At 38.3% G+C, this 15697-nt stretch overlaps 1 protein-coding gene across 2 annotated transcripts; it reads right to left on the bottom strand.

Moving 5' to 3' along the window:
- Window positions 1-904: 904 nt before the first annotated feature.
- On the bottom strand, window positions 905-15626 carry GTF2A2 (general transcription factor IIA subunit 2). Of its 2 annotated transcripts, XM_015245017.3 has the most exons (6): window positions 15494-15626; window positions 6056-6126; window positions 4643-4763; window positions 3896-4000; window positions 3127-3253; window positions 905-1214 (listed from the first exon to the last, which is right to left on the bottom strand). In XM_015245017.3, exons 3-6 carry the CDS (start codon window positions 4712-4714, stop codon window positions 1189-1191), a joined length of 330 nt encoding a protein of 109 aa, XP_015100503.1. In that variant the 5' UTR covers window positions 4715-4763; window positions 6056-6126; window positions 15494-15626; the 3' UTR covers window positions 905-1188. The 2 variants fall into 2 exon arrangements, with proteins under 2 accessions (XP_015100503.1, XP_006211053.1); XM_006210991.4 differs by lacking the exon at window positions 6056-6126.
- Window positions 15627-15697: the final 71 nt, after the last annotated feature.

Raw genomic sequence — 15697 nt, 5'->3', positions numbered from 1 at the left:
AACATCGTAGAGGCCTTCAGGGAATGGCAGTAAGTCATTACTGCAGTTAGCAGGCCGTGGCAGTCAAGCCTTTCCTACAAGAAACTCACCACCTGGGTCAACGTTGCTTCTGTATCTTTTGTAAGCGCAATCTATTGACACCAGTGACAGGATTTAAAATTTCCAAACGGGTATACATTCACAATGAAATGAGTGGAGCTGGAGTCGACCACAGGGTGTAAAAGCCTATTTTTTACTGAACGGTAAACAGGGCCAGACCTTGGTTGGATTTGATTTATCTATACTCAGCTGCTCAATGTAAGTTCCTCAGTTAGCTGGCACCTGACATTCTTCCTCTGTGTTGTTTTAGAAATTGGCATTCCTAAATTCATTCTTCGACATATATTCCTTCCTAGGGTGACAGGGAAACTCTTTTCCTTCCAGTGCACCACACACGTGGCATACGTGTACTAGAACACTTTGTGGAAAGTCTAATAAAGGTAAGATGTAGAGCATTCTAAATGAAACTTGTAGGGCCAATTCAAGAAATAATTTACATGTTGTGTAAAAACTATGTTGCTGGAAGTAGGTTTCTTGGGTTTTGTTTTGGCTCCAGAAGCTGTCTAAAGATCGTCTAATTTTTCCTAATTGAGTTGTACTTAGGTTTTTTCACACCAGTCATTACCCTTGGTTTTGTAATTTTAAAAAAGTGTTTTTTCTAAGGAAAGTTCCAATCCAGAGTTTGGTTTTGCCCCCCCATTAATGCTTTTATCACCGAAAGTTACAACTGATAAAACTAACTTGACTTTACTGAAGCCAACACATTTTCTGATTTCCCTTGCAAGGAACATGGTGCTCTGTCAGAATGCTTATCTACAGTCTTCATACTGCTAGCTTTACTAGCCCTAGCAGTTATTTACTCACATTGAGGTTTAAAAGGAGTTTATTAAAGAATAGTCTTATGAAGGAAACAATGTTTGATTTGTCTTAAAAAAAAATGGCCTGCTTCTTCATGCTGTATAATAAAGGTGAGGTAAGAGGGTGCAGCGTTACAAGCTTCTCTCTACTGGAACTCTCACATAGTACAGCACAGTGTAGTCATCTCTCCAATGCTAGAATAAATTAAAAAAAAAGTCTCTTCTATGCTTCTCTTCAAAAAGCGGTGAGCAGTAACAGAAGATGGCATTAAAAAAAGCCATTTTTTTCTATTCATTCTGTAGTATTGGAGCCAGTATCTGGGAAACAGAGGAGAGAAAGATTTAAATATTTTGAGAAAATCTTTAAAAAGTAAAACAAGAACTAATGGTGGTGCTGGTGTGCAGGATGGGAAAGTAGGGGAGACAAGGTTGGAAAGGAAGGTTAGCGTTGGCCCTCCATATTTATCTGCGAGAAAAACCAACTTGTATTACATTCGGTTCATATAACTGCTACTTAATTTTTTTAGGTCTTCTACTATCTCAAACTGCAAAACCACGAAGGACTGTAACATATATAATCAGAAGAGAACTGTTACTTAACTCTTTGTGAGGAACAGACCTAAATTCTAGGCACTATAACTTTTTCTCTGCATCTATATTAGCAACTGACTGATTTTTAGGAAAAACAGGCTTATCTCATTGCACTGCTGCATTTATCTGACTGCTTAGGAAAGGTATTACTTAGGTAAACGTCTACCACTAAATACCACAACCATTTGTATCTTAATGATTGTAGTCTTTTCTACTGACACAGAGTGCGTGGCGCACAGTCTAAGCTGTTCACGAGCACGCCACAGTTTTCTCTTCGACGCTCAGTCACTCCGCTGTGCTGCAAGGGGGCAGGCGCACTGCTGTGTACTTTGTCTGTTCAGACTTCAAGGGATGCGGTCTTCTATTTTTAAGCAACAGAAATATATTCTAGGGACCAGCACGCTGGCGCTCCGGTAAGTGAAATACATATTTTGATATACAGTTTGCTCAGGGGTCTTACCCACTTTTTGGTTCACGGCTGTAAGTTTCAAATGACTGAAACAGAGACTCCAGCAGTCTGCATCTGTGCTGGCCAGCACGGCGGCCACTGGCTAGCCGCACGTGCCTATGTAAAGGTAACTAATACAATAAAATAAAAATTATAAGCCGAAATGTTTTAGGGCAACTGGGAAATCTGAAGTGCTTAACAGCCAGTTGTGGCTGTTGGAGAGACTAGACGGAGAACACTTCCATCAGTACAAAAGTTTTATGAAGAGTACTGGGCTACATCATTAACTCATTTTGATAGAAGTCTAGAAATTATACAGTGATGCTCAGATCTTACTAAGGGTTATGAGGATGCTATTAGCCTAAATTATAAAGCATGAAACAGAGAAATATTATCCTTTGTAATCTAGAAACTGTTTAAAAAAAAAAAAGCCTACAGATCTTTTTTGCTGTTACAGCAAGGAACAAAGTATCTGATCCTCAAAAAATCATCTAAGTGTAAAGTTCTCATAATGATTAGCCCTAATTAATCTTGTGAAAGATAGAAGTCATTATGTCATTGTAACATTACTAGTTTCAGAAACTCTGACATCTTAAGAGACAATTTCTTTCAAAAGGGCTAAAGGTATAATTTCAGGTAGCTATGAAAAATCAGGTTTAAGAGACTAGTTAATGATTTAATGTGAGAACAAATATATAGATATACAGAATATATGTTTGTATATATATATACAGACAGGAAAGGTATACAGCAAAATATTAAAAGGTGATACGTTATCTCCAGTTTTGAAACATTTAAGGACCCGCACAAGTTCCTAGGTCTGCAATAGAAAATGTATAAGGTAGCCAGCAACACAGAAACCACAGACCTGCTGAGGTTAACTACTTACTTGAAAAAAAGTAAGCAGTTTGAATCTGCAACTGAAATAGGGAAGAAAAGCTTATGAAAGTGCTCCCCCCACGCCCCCGCCCCCGATCCAGTTCAACCTGTGGACGTAGTCTGTGTGTCATGAAATGTATACGTTAAGTCAGTAAAAGGCTATTACTCAGAATCTTGCTGAGAGAATCCAGCTCTCTACCTGGGTGTGGATCATAGGCCGTTTCCCCCAACTTTGGATGACAAGTTTCTAAAGATTCATGAAGACAAGATTTGAAGTAGCTCTGCTTTCACAGTACTTAGTTAAGCACTTACTTTTACCATCACAGGCTACAATTTTCACTTTATCCACTTTAATGAGTTCTGTCACCTCTCTGAATTCAACATCATTCAATACAAAAGTCCACACGTTATCGCAGAATCGGTATGTGTTTAGAGAGCCCTTTAAAACAAAACATTTAGAGAAATCATGAAAATTCATTTTTTGCTGTCACATTTTTCTCCAGGCAATTATAAGAAACCAAATACATAATTCTTAAAATAGTATGATTAGCTTCAGCTTTCCCTTAATTTTCATCCTATCATTTAAAGAAAAAAAATCATAGATTTTCTCAGGGAAGAGTTAAAATCTATTTTCAGCACTGAAAGCTGAAGTAGAATGGACATTTGTGTATTTCTACTGCCCTCATGTGGCTACATTATGAAAGTTCATGTGAATTTCTATTGTACAGACTTTGTGCACAAGCAGGGCAGTCCTGGAAACGTTAAATATAATCCTGTGACTTACCTCAGCTGAAGTACAGTATTATGGTCCGTCTTATTTTAAAGATGTATCTGAACATGAAAAGCTAACTTGAAGAGTGTGACAGAAGCATCAGAATACAGTCATAATGTGATACCCACATACACACATACTCAGGTATGAAACATAGAAATTGATAGCAGTTAGAAAGGACCAAAAATGTACACGGGTTAAAAAAAATCATACTTGGGTGAGCAACTTTTGATCTGGATTATAGGAAATTCCACTCCGGGCAAGGTAGGGAACAGGTCCTTCCTTCCTCCCTTAAAACAGTGTCCTTACCCTGAAATTCACTCTGTTCCTCACCCGCTGTGCCAACGCTGAATTAATAGCCTTATCAAACTGAAGCAGAACTTGAAGGGCAAGTTGAGGAGTAATCTGTTGAGACTGCAAGAAGAAGAAAGAATGGTAAGTCCTTAGGGAAGAACCAGACAGACCATTAGGTAGTAATTACATAGTACTTTTAGGTAGTACCTAAGACATAACTGAGGCTACCCAGAGCCGCTAGACTGGAATTCCTTAGACAGCTTTGTCTACCACTCCTTCAGCGTGTCTGTAAAGAGGTATTCAATAACTTAAAGGAAAAAAGCTTCTTTTAAATAAGAAACCTAGGACCAATCACGTTTTAAAAAATCTAATGAATCTCATCAAAGCTCAAACTGTATATGACAATAAATGTTAATAATACATTGTTAGATGACAGATTTACATAAAAAGGTTAATTTTTCTAAAATTAGAATGTAAATTCAAAACTTACTAAAAGCTAAAGACTTATGTTAACGCATCCAAAATTATTGTAAAGCTACATCAAATTTCATAATTATTTGAAAACCAACAACCATCTTTGAAAATCAACTCTATAACTCCAAGCTCATTATATTTCATATCCCACAGCAAGGATGGTATAATCACAGCAAGCTGAGGTTATTCACCTGACTGACTGACAGTGTATCTCTTTGCCTGGGAGATGGGGTATAACAAGAATTACTATGGACCATCTATAGGAAGTGTTGATTTTTAGTCTCCCACCTGTATGAGCTCATCGAGGCTCTCCTGAAGACTGTTTCCCAAAGTGGTATTCCTGTACAACTGATAGGCCATGGCTTAGGAGGGGTAAATTCTTTTTCTTATTCAGGCTTGCATTGATGTTCTAAAAATGTAATATTAAAAGTATTTTAAAATAAAGGAAAACAAACATTGTAAGTTGCTATGTAATATAGTCTCATTCATGTGGTCTAATATATACTATTAGAACTCTTAGTAATTGCAAGTTACTATGTAATGTAGGAATTACAAGAAACAATTAAAAATGATGTATTTTTCCAGTTACTTTGACATACATTTTTCATCCTTACACAAAGTATAGATATATATTAAAGCATACACCCTTGCCACTTCTTTCAAATGTCTACCTTTTGACCTAGTTCTAGAACTATGTACCACTTTCTTTCTTACTGTCCAGTCACTGAGCCAATCTCTGCTCACATTTGCATGCCTTTCCCTTCATTTCCCTGTTCTCTTAACATTCAGTATTCAGAGTGCCTACCAAGAAGACAGCACTGTGACAGGTACCATGGAGAGGATGAGGAATAAAAATAACTCCTGACCCTAAAAAATTTATACTTTAGAGAAGGTAACACGCCTATGCCTATAAAAAAGTTGGAGACTAAGAACTGTGATAGGAGAGACGCACGGTGTCCTGTGGCGGCTGCCTGCCGATGAATGGGTTGGCTCACAAAAGCTTCCTGATTCTTCAAGGTAGACTCTGCCCAAGCACAGGGGGAAAAGTCATCTCAGGCTGAAAAAGCCAGAATAAGTATATCTATAGAAGTAAGAACTAATACACTTGGTAGCAAGAGCTATAAATTGTCCCTGTTTTGGGTGTGAGTATGGACAGGAAGTGGTAGGACACGAGGCTGAAAAAGACGACAAGGATGGGTTTGTTCGTCAGGAGTGGTGCCAGGGTTATACAGAGCAGGTAATGGGGAGCCCCCGAAGCATTCAAGCCTGGAAACATCAGGCAAACAGGCAGCGATGTGAAGAACGTGCTTGTAAGATTAGGAATATTTGAGGGATGAGGGCCCCAAGGGAGTGGCAGCAGAACAGATTCGACAAATGCTGAGCTTCTACTACACGTTTCATGTAAGATCCCTGACCTCACGGCACCGTCAGTTTAGAGCTGGACAAGAGAGAGATTCAAGGAGTAATCATCGGGTCAAACTCAGCAAAAATAATGGTGAGTTACCAGTCTTCACATTACACATCAGCTTGTGAGCGTCAGATCGCTTCTGCCTTCCTGAAGCCTTTTCTTTGGCTGCTGGGACCTCACACTCAGTTTTCGCCCCTACCTCACTGGCTACTACTGTTCCTTATTTCCTTTTATTGGCTGCTTCTCAGCAATTTGACTTCTGTCTTCTCTATATGCTTCCCTCCCTCACTTACCTCATCTAGGCTTCTGGCTTTAAACACTTTTATCTGCTACTGACTTGCAAATTTATACTTCCAGTCCTTACCTTAAAAAAAAAAAAGCAGATAATAACTATTCTCATTTCTCTCATCAAATATCAGTTACATCTATCCTTGAATTTTATGTAAATAAAGTCTTACAATATGTATTCTTTTTTGTGTGTGTGTCTTCTCTTTAAAGTGTTTTAGACATTTATCCAGGTTGTTTCATGTACCAGCTTAAATAATAATAATAACAACAACAACAATAATCTTATTACTGAATGGTATAAAAAAGTATTTTTTAGTGAATAAACCTGGAGATAAGTCAAAATGCTAATATCAAATTATATTATACTTCGATGCATTTATTATAACTTTTCTACTTTCCTGAGAGAACTAAAGCAATGAAAACCTCCGACTCTTGGAGGATTTTCAGTCAAGATGGGGGAGTAGTTAGACCACGAGTTCGCCTCTCCTCGCGATTACAACAAAACCACAGCCGCCTGCTGAAAAGCCATCAAGAAAAAAGACTGGAGCCTAGCAAAAAAGATCTCCACTAGAAACAGAGAGGGAAAAACAGTGGGATGTCAGGAAGGGCGTGCTTGTGATATAACTAGGCCTCATACCCCCAAGGTGGGTGACCCACAAGCTAAAGAACAACTAATTCACAAAGGCCCTCCCACAGGAGTGAGAGTTCTGAGCCCCAAGTCAGGCGCCCCAGCCCAGGAGGAGACCCCAGGACATATGGTGTTGTAGGCCACTGGGGGCTTAACTTCGGGAGCCCCACAGGACTGGGGGAAACAGGGACTTCATTCTCTGGGGACGTGTACACAGAATCTCAGGTACACCAGGGCCAAAGGCAGAGATGGTGATTTCATAGGAACCTGGGCCAGACGTGCCTGCTGGTTTTGGAAGTTCTCCTGGGGATGTAGGGGACGGCTGCGCCTTACGCAGGGGACATAAAAGCTGATGTCAGATGTTCCCGGAGTGCCCATCCACGTGAGCTTTCCCGGAGGCTGGGATCTTGATTGGATCATTAGCACCAAGACCCAGCCCCACCCAACAGCCTGTAGGCTTAAGGGCTGGGAAGCCTCAGGCCAAACAACATACTAGGTTGGAAACACAGCCCCACCCATCAGCAGACTTCCTGAGCCACAAAAGCCTCTGGACACACCCTTATCTACCAGAGGTCCAGGACCAAGCTTCACCCAGCAGGGGGCAGGCACCAGCTCCTCCTGCCAGGAACCCTGCATAAGCCTGTAGTCCAGCCTCATCCACCAGGGGGCAGATACCAGAAATGAGAAAATAATCCCAAAGCCAGTGGAAGGAATCCACACAGGCCAGACTCTACGCTGGACCCTGGCCCTTGGGTGATAAGAGAGGGAGGAGTGTACTGCTGGGACACACAGGACATCTCCCACAGAGGGCCACCTCTCCAAGGCTGAGCAAGTAACTAACCTACCTAAAAAATAGAAAGATAGACAACATGAGGCAGTAAAGGAATATCTCCCAGGCCAAGGCACAAGATAAAAATCCAAGAAAAAGAAATAAGCGATGAGGAGATAGGCAGTTTATCCAAGAAAGAGTTTAGATTAATGATGGTGAAGATGTTCAGAGAACTCAAGAGAAGTATAGATGCAAACAGTGACGTTTTCAGCAAAGAGATGGAAAATATAAAGAACACCCAGAGTTGAAGAATAAAATTACTGAAATGAATAACACACTAGAAGGAACCAAGAATAGACTAAATGAGGCAGAAGAATAGATCAGGGAGCTAGAAAACAGAATAGTGGAAATCACCACTGTAGAACAAACTAAAAAGAATGAAAATGATGAGGATAGTTTCAGAGAACTCTCGGACAACATGAAGCACACTAATATCTGCATTATAAGGGTCCCAGGAAGAGAAGAGAAAGAACCTGAGAAAATTTTTGAAGAGATAATAACCAAAAACTTAACTTGTGAAAGGAAACAGTCACCCAAGTCCAGGAAGCAGAGAGGTCCTGACAGGATCAACCAAAGAGGAACACAACAAGGCACATGGTAATCAAACTGACAAAAATTAATGATAAGGAGAAAATACTAAAATCAGCAAGAGAAAAGCAACAAGTAACATACACGCGAACTCCCATAAGGTTATCAGCTGATTTTTCAGCACAAACTCTTCAGGCCAGAAGGGAGTGGCACAATATATTTAAGTGATGAAAGTGAAAAACTTACGACTAAGAATACTCTATTCAGCAAGGCTCTCATTCAGATTTGATGGAGAAGTCAAAAGTTTCACAGATACATCAAGGCCAAAAGAATTCTGCACCTCCGAACCAGCTTTACAACAAATGTTAAAGGAACTTCTCTAGTCATCAAAGCACAAGAAAATAGAAAATAGAAAAAAAAAAACCAAAACCCTACAAAAACTAACCCAAAATAATTAACAAAATGGCAATAAGAACATACATATCGATATCTACATTAAATGTAAATGGATTGAACACTCCAACCAGAAGACATAGGACTGGCTGACCTCGTGGTGCAACAGTAGTGCATCTGACTCCAAAAGACACAGACTGGTTAGATGGATACAAAAACAAGACTCATATATATGCTGTCTACAAGAGCTAGAGACACATGCAGGTTGAAAGTAAGGGGATGGAAAAAAATATTCCATGCAGATGGAAACCTAAAGAAAGCTGGGGTAGCAATACTTATATCACAGATAACAGATTTTAAGATAGACTGTTACAAAAAACAAAGACGGACATTACATAATGCTTAAAGGATCAATCCAAGAAGAGAATATAACAACTGTAAATATATATGCACTCAACATAGGAGCACCTCAACATATAATGCAATTGTTAAGAGACAACAAGGAGAAATCGACAATAACACAATAATAATGGGGGACCTTAATACTCCACTTACATCAGTGGAGAGATCATCCAGACAGAAAATCAGTAAGGAAACACAGGCCCTAAACAACACATTAGACCAGATGGACTTGACTGTTATCTATAGAGCATCCACTCTGAAAGCAAGAGAATACACATTCTTCTCAAGTGCACACGCAGCATTCTCCAGAACTGACCACATGCTGATCACAAAGCTAGCTAGCCTCAGCAACTTTAAGAAAACTGAAATCGTACCAAGCATCTTTTTTGACCACAATGCTATAAGGTTAGAAATCAACTACAAGAAAAAAGGCTGCAAAAACTGGAAACATGGAGGCTAAACAATATGCTACTAAACAATCAATGCAGGGAGGAGGGAATAGCTCAAGTGGTAGAGTCCATGTTTAGCATGCATGAGGTCCTGGGTTCAACCCCCAGTACCTCCTCTAAAAAATATAAATAAATGTAATTACTCCCCCCCCAATTAAATAATACAACAATAAAATATTAAGAAATAAACAACCAACAGATAACTGAAGAAATCAAAGAGGAAATCTGAGACAAATGAAAACGAAAACACAATGATTCAAAACGTCTCGGATGCAGAAAAAGCAGTTCTCAGAAGGAAGTTTATAGCAATACAAGCTTACCTCAGGAAACAAGAAAAATCTCAAATAAACAATTAAACTTACACCTAAAGCAGCCAGAGAAAGAAGAACAAACAAAACCCAAAGTTACCAGAAAGAAAAGAATCCATAAAGATTACACCAGAAATAAATGAAATACAGACTAAAAAAACAATAGAAATGATCAATGAAACTAAAAGCTGGTTCTCTGAAAAGATAAAAAATTGATAAACCTTTAGTCTGACTCACTGAGAAAAAAAAGGAGGGCCAAATTAATAAAATCAGAAATGAATAAGGAGAAGTTACAACTGACACTACAGAAATACAAGGGACCTTAAGAGGCTACTATGAAACTATATGCCAACAAAAAGGTCAATGTAGAAAAAATGGATTATTTCTTAGAAAGATACAATTTGCCAAGATAGAACCAGGAAAAAACAGATAACATGAATTGACCAATTACTAGCACTGAAATTGAATCAGTAATTTTAAAACTCCTGACAAACAAAAGTCTAAGACCAGATGGCTTCACAGATGAATTCTACCAAACATTTACAGAAAGCTTAACACCAATCCTTCTTAAACTATTCCAAAAAACTGCAGAGAAAGGAACACTTCCAAACTCGTTCTACAAGGCCATCATTACCTTGATACCAAAAAAAAAAAAAACCCCAGTAACAAAGATATCACAAAAAAAGAAAATTACAGGCAAATATTACTCATGAATATAGATACAAAAATCCTAATCAAAATACGAGCAAGAATGCATTAAAAGGACCATACACCATGATCAAGTGGGATTTATCCCAGGGATGCAGGGATTTTTCAGTATCTGCAAACCAATCTATGTGATTAACCACATTAACCAATTCACGAATAAAAACTGTATGATCATCTCAGTATATGCAGAAAAAGCTTTTGATAAAATTCAACATCCATTTATGATAGAAACTCTCCAGAACATGAGAAAAGACGGAACATACCTTGACATAATAAAGGCCATACACAAGCTAATATCATACTTAACAGGGAAAAGCCAAAAAGCACTTCCTCTAAGATCAGGAACAAGACAAGGATGTCCACTCTTGCCACATTTATTCAACATAGTTTTGGAAGTCCTAGCCACAGCAACCAGAGAAGAAAAAGAAATGAAAGGAACCCAAATTGGAAATGAAGAAGTTAAACTGTCATTGTCTGCAAATAATATGATACTATACATAGAAAACCCTAAAGAAGTGACCAGAAAACTACTAGAACTCATCAATGAATTTGGTAAAATACAGGGTACCAAACTAATATTTAGAAGTCAGCTGCATTTCTATACACTAAAACAACTAAATAACAGAAAAAGAAAGTAAGGGAACAATACCATTTACCATCACACCAAAAAGAATAAAATACCCAGGAATAAACCTACCCAAGGAGGCAAAAACCTGTACTTTGAAAACTATAAGACACTGATAAAGGAAATTGAACATGATATAAACAAATGGAAAGAAAGATATACCATGTTTTTGGATTGGAAGAATCAATATTGTTAAAATGGTCATACTACCCAAGGAAATATACAGATTCAATACACTCCTGATCAAATTACCAATAACATTTCTCAAAGAGCTGAAGCAAATAAATGTTAAAATTCATATGGACACACAAAAACCCTGATAGCCAAAACAATCTTGACAAAGAACGGAGCTGGTGGAATCATGGTCCCTGACTTCATACTATACTACAAAGCTACAGTCATCAAAATAGTATGGTCCTGGCACAAAAACAGACACATAGATCAATGGAACAGGAAAGTCCAGAAATAAACCCACCCACTTATGGTGAATTAATCTACAACAAAGAGGGCAAGAATATACAATGCAGAAAAGACAGTCCCTTCAGCAAGTGGCACTGGGACAGCTGGACAGCCATATGTAAGTCAATGACATTACAACACTCTCACACCATACTAAAAAAATAAACTCATAATGGCTTAAAGACTTAAATATAAGATAAGACACTGTAAACATCCTGGAGGACAACATAGGCAAAATATTTTCAGACATAAATCCTCACAATGTTCTCCCAAGGCAGTTTACTCAGGCAACAGAAATAGAAGCAAAAACCCCCCAAAAAACAAAAAATCAAATGGGATCTAATTAAACTTACAAGCTTTTGCACAGCAAAGGAAACCATTAGCAAAAGAAAAAGACAACATACAGAATGGGAGAAAATATTTGCAAAAAATGAGTCTGACAAGGGCTTAATTTCCAGAATATATAAACATCTCATACAACTTAATAAGAAAAAAACAAACAACCCAATCCAAAAATGGGCAGAAGACAAAAACAAGAAATTCTTCAATGAAGACAGACAGATGGCAAATAAGCACATGAAAAAATGCTCAATATTGCTAATTATCAGAGAAATGCAAATCAAAGCTACAATGAGGTATTAACTCACACCAGTCAGAATGGGCATCATTCAAAAGTCCACAAACGATAAATGCCAGAGAGGCTGCAGAGAAAAGGGAACCCTCCTACAAAGTTGGTGGGAATGCAGTTTGGTGAGGCCATTATGGAAAACAGTATACAGATTCATCAAAAGACTGAAAATACGCTTACCACATGATTCAGCAATCCCACTCCTGAGCATATATTGAGGGAACCTTAATTCAAAGATACATGCACCCCAACGTTCACAGCAGCACTATTTACAATAGCCAAGACATGGAAACAACCTAAATGTCCACTGACAGATGACTGGGTAAAGCAGTTCTTGTGTATTTATATAATGGAATACTACTAAGCCATAAAAATAATAAAATAATGCCATTTGCAGCAACATGGATGGACATGGAGATGACTGTCTTTCTAAGTGAAGTAAACCAGAGAGAAAGAAAAATACCATATGATGTCACTCATATGTGGAATCCAAAAAAGGAAAAACAAGCCACTAATGAACTTATCTATAAGACAGAAACAGACTCAGAGAGAGAAAACAAACTTATGGTTACAGGGGGAAAATGAGGTGGGAAGGGATAAATTGGGAAGTTGAGATCTGCAAATAATAACTAAATACAAACAGATAAACAGCAGGTTTCTTCTGTATAGCACAGGGAACTATTTCAATATCCTGTAGTAACCTTTAATGAAAAAAAATGAAAACGAAGATATGTATGTATATGTATGACTGAAACATTACACTGGAGATTGACACACTGTAAACTGACTATACTTCAGTTAAAAAAAATCCATCCTTTGTATTGTTATATTGCCAATATATGTTATATATCATCATATATTTTACTATTTTGGTAATAATATGTCAACATGTCAACTATACTGGTAATAATATGTCAATAAAGTGTAATTTTTGCTTGGAAAAAAACCGCAATGAGATATCACCTCACACTTGTTAGAACTGCTACTATGAAAATGATAGGAAACAGCTAAGTGTTGGTGAGGATGTGGATTAAAGGGAAGCCTTGTGCACTGCTGTCAGGAAGGTACACTGGTGCAGCCACTATGGAAAACAGTATGGAGGTTCCTCAAAAAACTAAAAAAGAACACCAAATGATCCAGCAATCCACTTTTGGGTATTTATTACAAAAAAATGAAAACACTAACTGGAAAAGATATATGCACCCCCACATTCACTGCAGAACTATTTACAATAGCCAAGATATGAAAACAACCTAAGAGTCCACTGATGGATGACTGGATAAAGACACTGACATATATACACAGTGGTTTATTATTCCAACTTAAAAAAAGAAATCTTATAAAGTGTTACGGCATGAGTGGACCTCAAGGGAATTATACTAAATGAAATAACTCAGAGAAAAAGACAAATACCAAATCATCTGCCTTACATGTGAAATGTTTACAACAAACTAAACCCTCCCCTAAGCTCACAGAGACAGATTGGTGGTTGCCAGGGGTGAAGAGTGGAGGATTGGAGAAACTAGTAATGGGGGTCAAAAAAAATGCAGTTGACATAAAATAGAAATTTAAAATACTTTAAAAATTGACTTTATAATATATGTATATATGTATACATATATGTATGTTTACATATATGCTAAAAATACATAATATATGAGTTAAATATTAAACTGAGCTGATCAGGACACCTTAACTGAAATGTTGAGAACAATGAACATATACAAATACAGTATAGCATTTCAAAATGATATAATATATATAATTAGACATAAAAGACAACAAAAAATCCCTAAATGACAAGGTAACCTTCAGACTGGGAGAAAATACTTGCATATCATGTATCTGATCAGGGATTTTAATATCCAAAAGATATAAACAGCTCAAACAGGAAAAAAGCAAACCACCCAATTCAAAAATGGACAGAGGATCAGAAAAGACATTTTTCCAAAGACATACAGATGGCCAACAGGTGTATGAAAAGATAATCATCATTAATCATCAAGGTAATGCAAATCAAAACTACAATGAGATATCACTTCATACACATTAGAATGGCTATTATCAAACAGACAAGAAATAACAAGTATTGGTGAGGATGGGGAGAAAAGGGAGACCTTGTGCACTGTTGGTGGGAACGTAAATTGGTGCAGCCAATATGGAAAACAGTATAGAGGTTGGTCAAAAAAAATTAAACACAACTGTCATATATTTCAACATTTCCACTTTTGGGTATTTATGTGAGGAAAAAGAAAACACTAAACCAAAAAGATATACACACTTTTCTTTCACTGAAGCATTATTTACAACAGCCTAAGTGTCCATCGATGATGAATGGATAAAGATGTGGGGGGGGGGTATGTATACACACACATACACACACATGCACACTATACACACACCTACATATACACAGAATGGAATATTATTCATACATTAAAAAAGTTGATCTTGCCATTTGGGACAATGCTGATGGCCTTCGAGCGCACAACGCGAAGTGAGGTAAGTTACAGAAAAACAAGTATCACGTGATCTCACTTACATGTGGAATCTAAAAAAAAACTAGGCTCACAGATAGAAGATAAGATTGGGGGTTGGGGGAAGGATGGGTGAAGGGGATCAAAAAGTAGAAACTTCCAAATACAAAATAAAAAAGTCATGGAAATGTACAGCATGGCGACTACAATTAATAATACTGTACTGCATATTTGAAAGTTGCTAAGAGAGTAGATCTTACAAGCCCTCACCATAAGAAAAAACACTTTTTGACTGTTTGGTGATGAATGTTAATTAGACATACTGTAGGGATCCTTTTGACAAATAATTTAATCATTATGTCCTACACGTAAAACTAATATATTGTAAGTCAACTATAACTCAGTAAAAATAATTTTAAAAATACCTATAACGTATTTAAATGTTTGTTGAAGTTACTTGCTTTAATAATCCTAGATTCCTAAAAATTCCTTGTGAAATGCTCCGTTCTTTTAGATATGGTACCAGCCACAAATTTAGTACTTCATTTCGCAGTTTACAAAATTAAATTAAAAGACTCACGTTCGAAAGTAACCTGATAGTCTTTCTTGAGCAAACCATTCAGTTTAAATTCATTCGTGTCAGAGTTCACACGAGGTGGGAAAGGCAGACTTTAAACAAGCGAAGAAACACAAGAATAGTACACTTAAGGAATTCCCCCGATATTCCAGGGCAAAAAAATCACCCTAAGATGCTTAAAGACATTTGCCTGCCTAAAAATACGGTGCTGGGCTCACGACCTCCTCCAGGACCGTTCAGCTGGCGCCCAACAGACAACAAGCCTCCCGCCACAGGACGCAACCATCTCCCGGCCGCCTCCCTTCCCTTCCCATCCTGGGGCACCGCCGCAGGGCCAGCGCGGCAGCGTAGTCGGTAACGGGCCGACCCCGAGCGGAAAAGGCCCTCGCAAATGACCCAACGCAATCCCTGCTGTAGGGGGTGACTCAATACCTGTGGAAAAGGCGCTTCCCGCCGCGGAGAGGACAGAAGCGGCACCGTCAGGAGCCCAACAGGACGTAGCTGCTTCCCCGACCTCCTCTCCGGCCGCCGCAGAGCGCGCAGAGCTAGGTCGACGACCCGGAAGCGCTCGCAGAACCTGGAAGTGACTCCGCACTGGAGGGCCCAGAAGCTCCGCCCACTGCCTGATTCCCGTCA

Source organism: Vicugna pacos, chromosome 6 (assembly GCF_048564905.1).
Source record: "Vicugna pacos chromosome 6, VicPac4, whole genome shotgun sequence".
NCBI lineage: Eukaryota > Metazoa > Chordata > Mammalia > Artiodactyla > Camelidae > Vicugna > Vicugna pacos.
The sequence above is the reverse complement of the archived record's forward strand: the minus strand, read 5'-3'. Positions and strand labels throughout refer to the sequence as shown.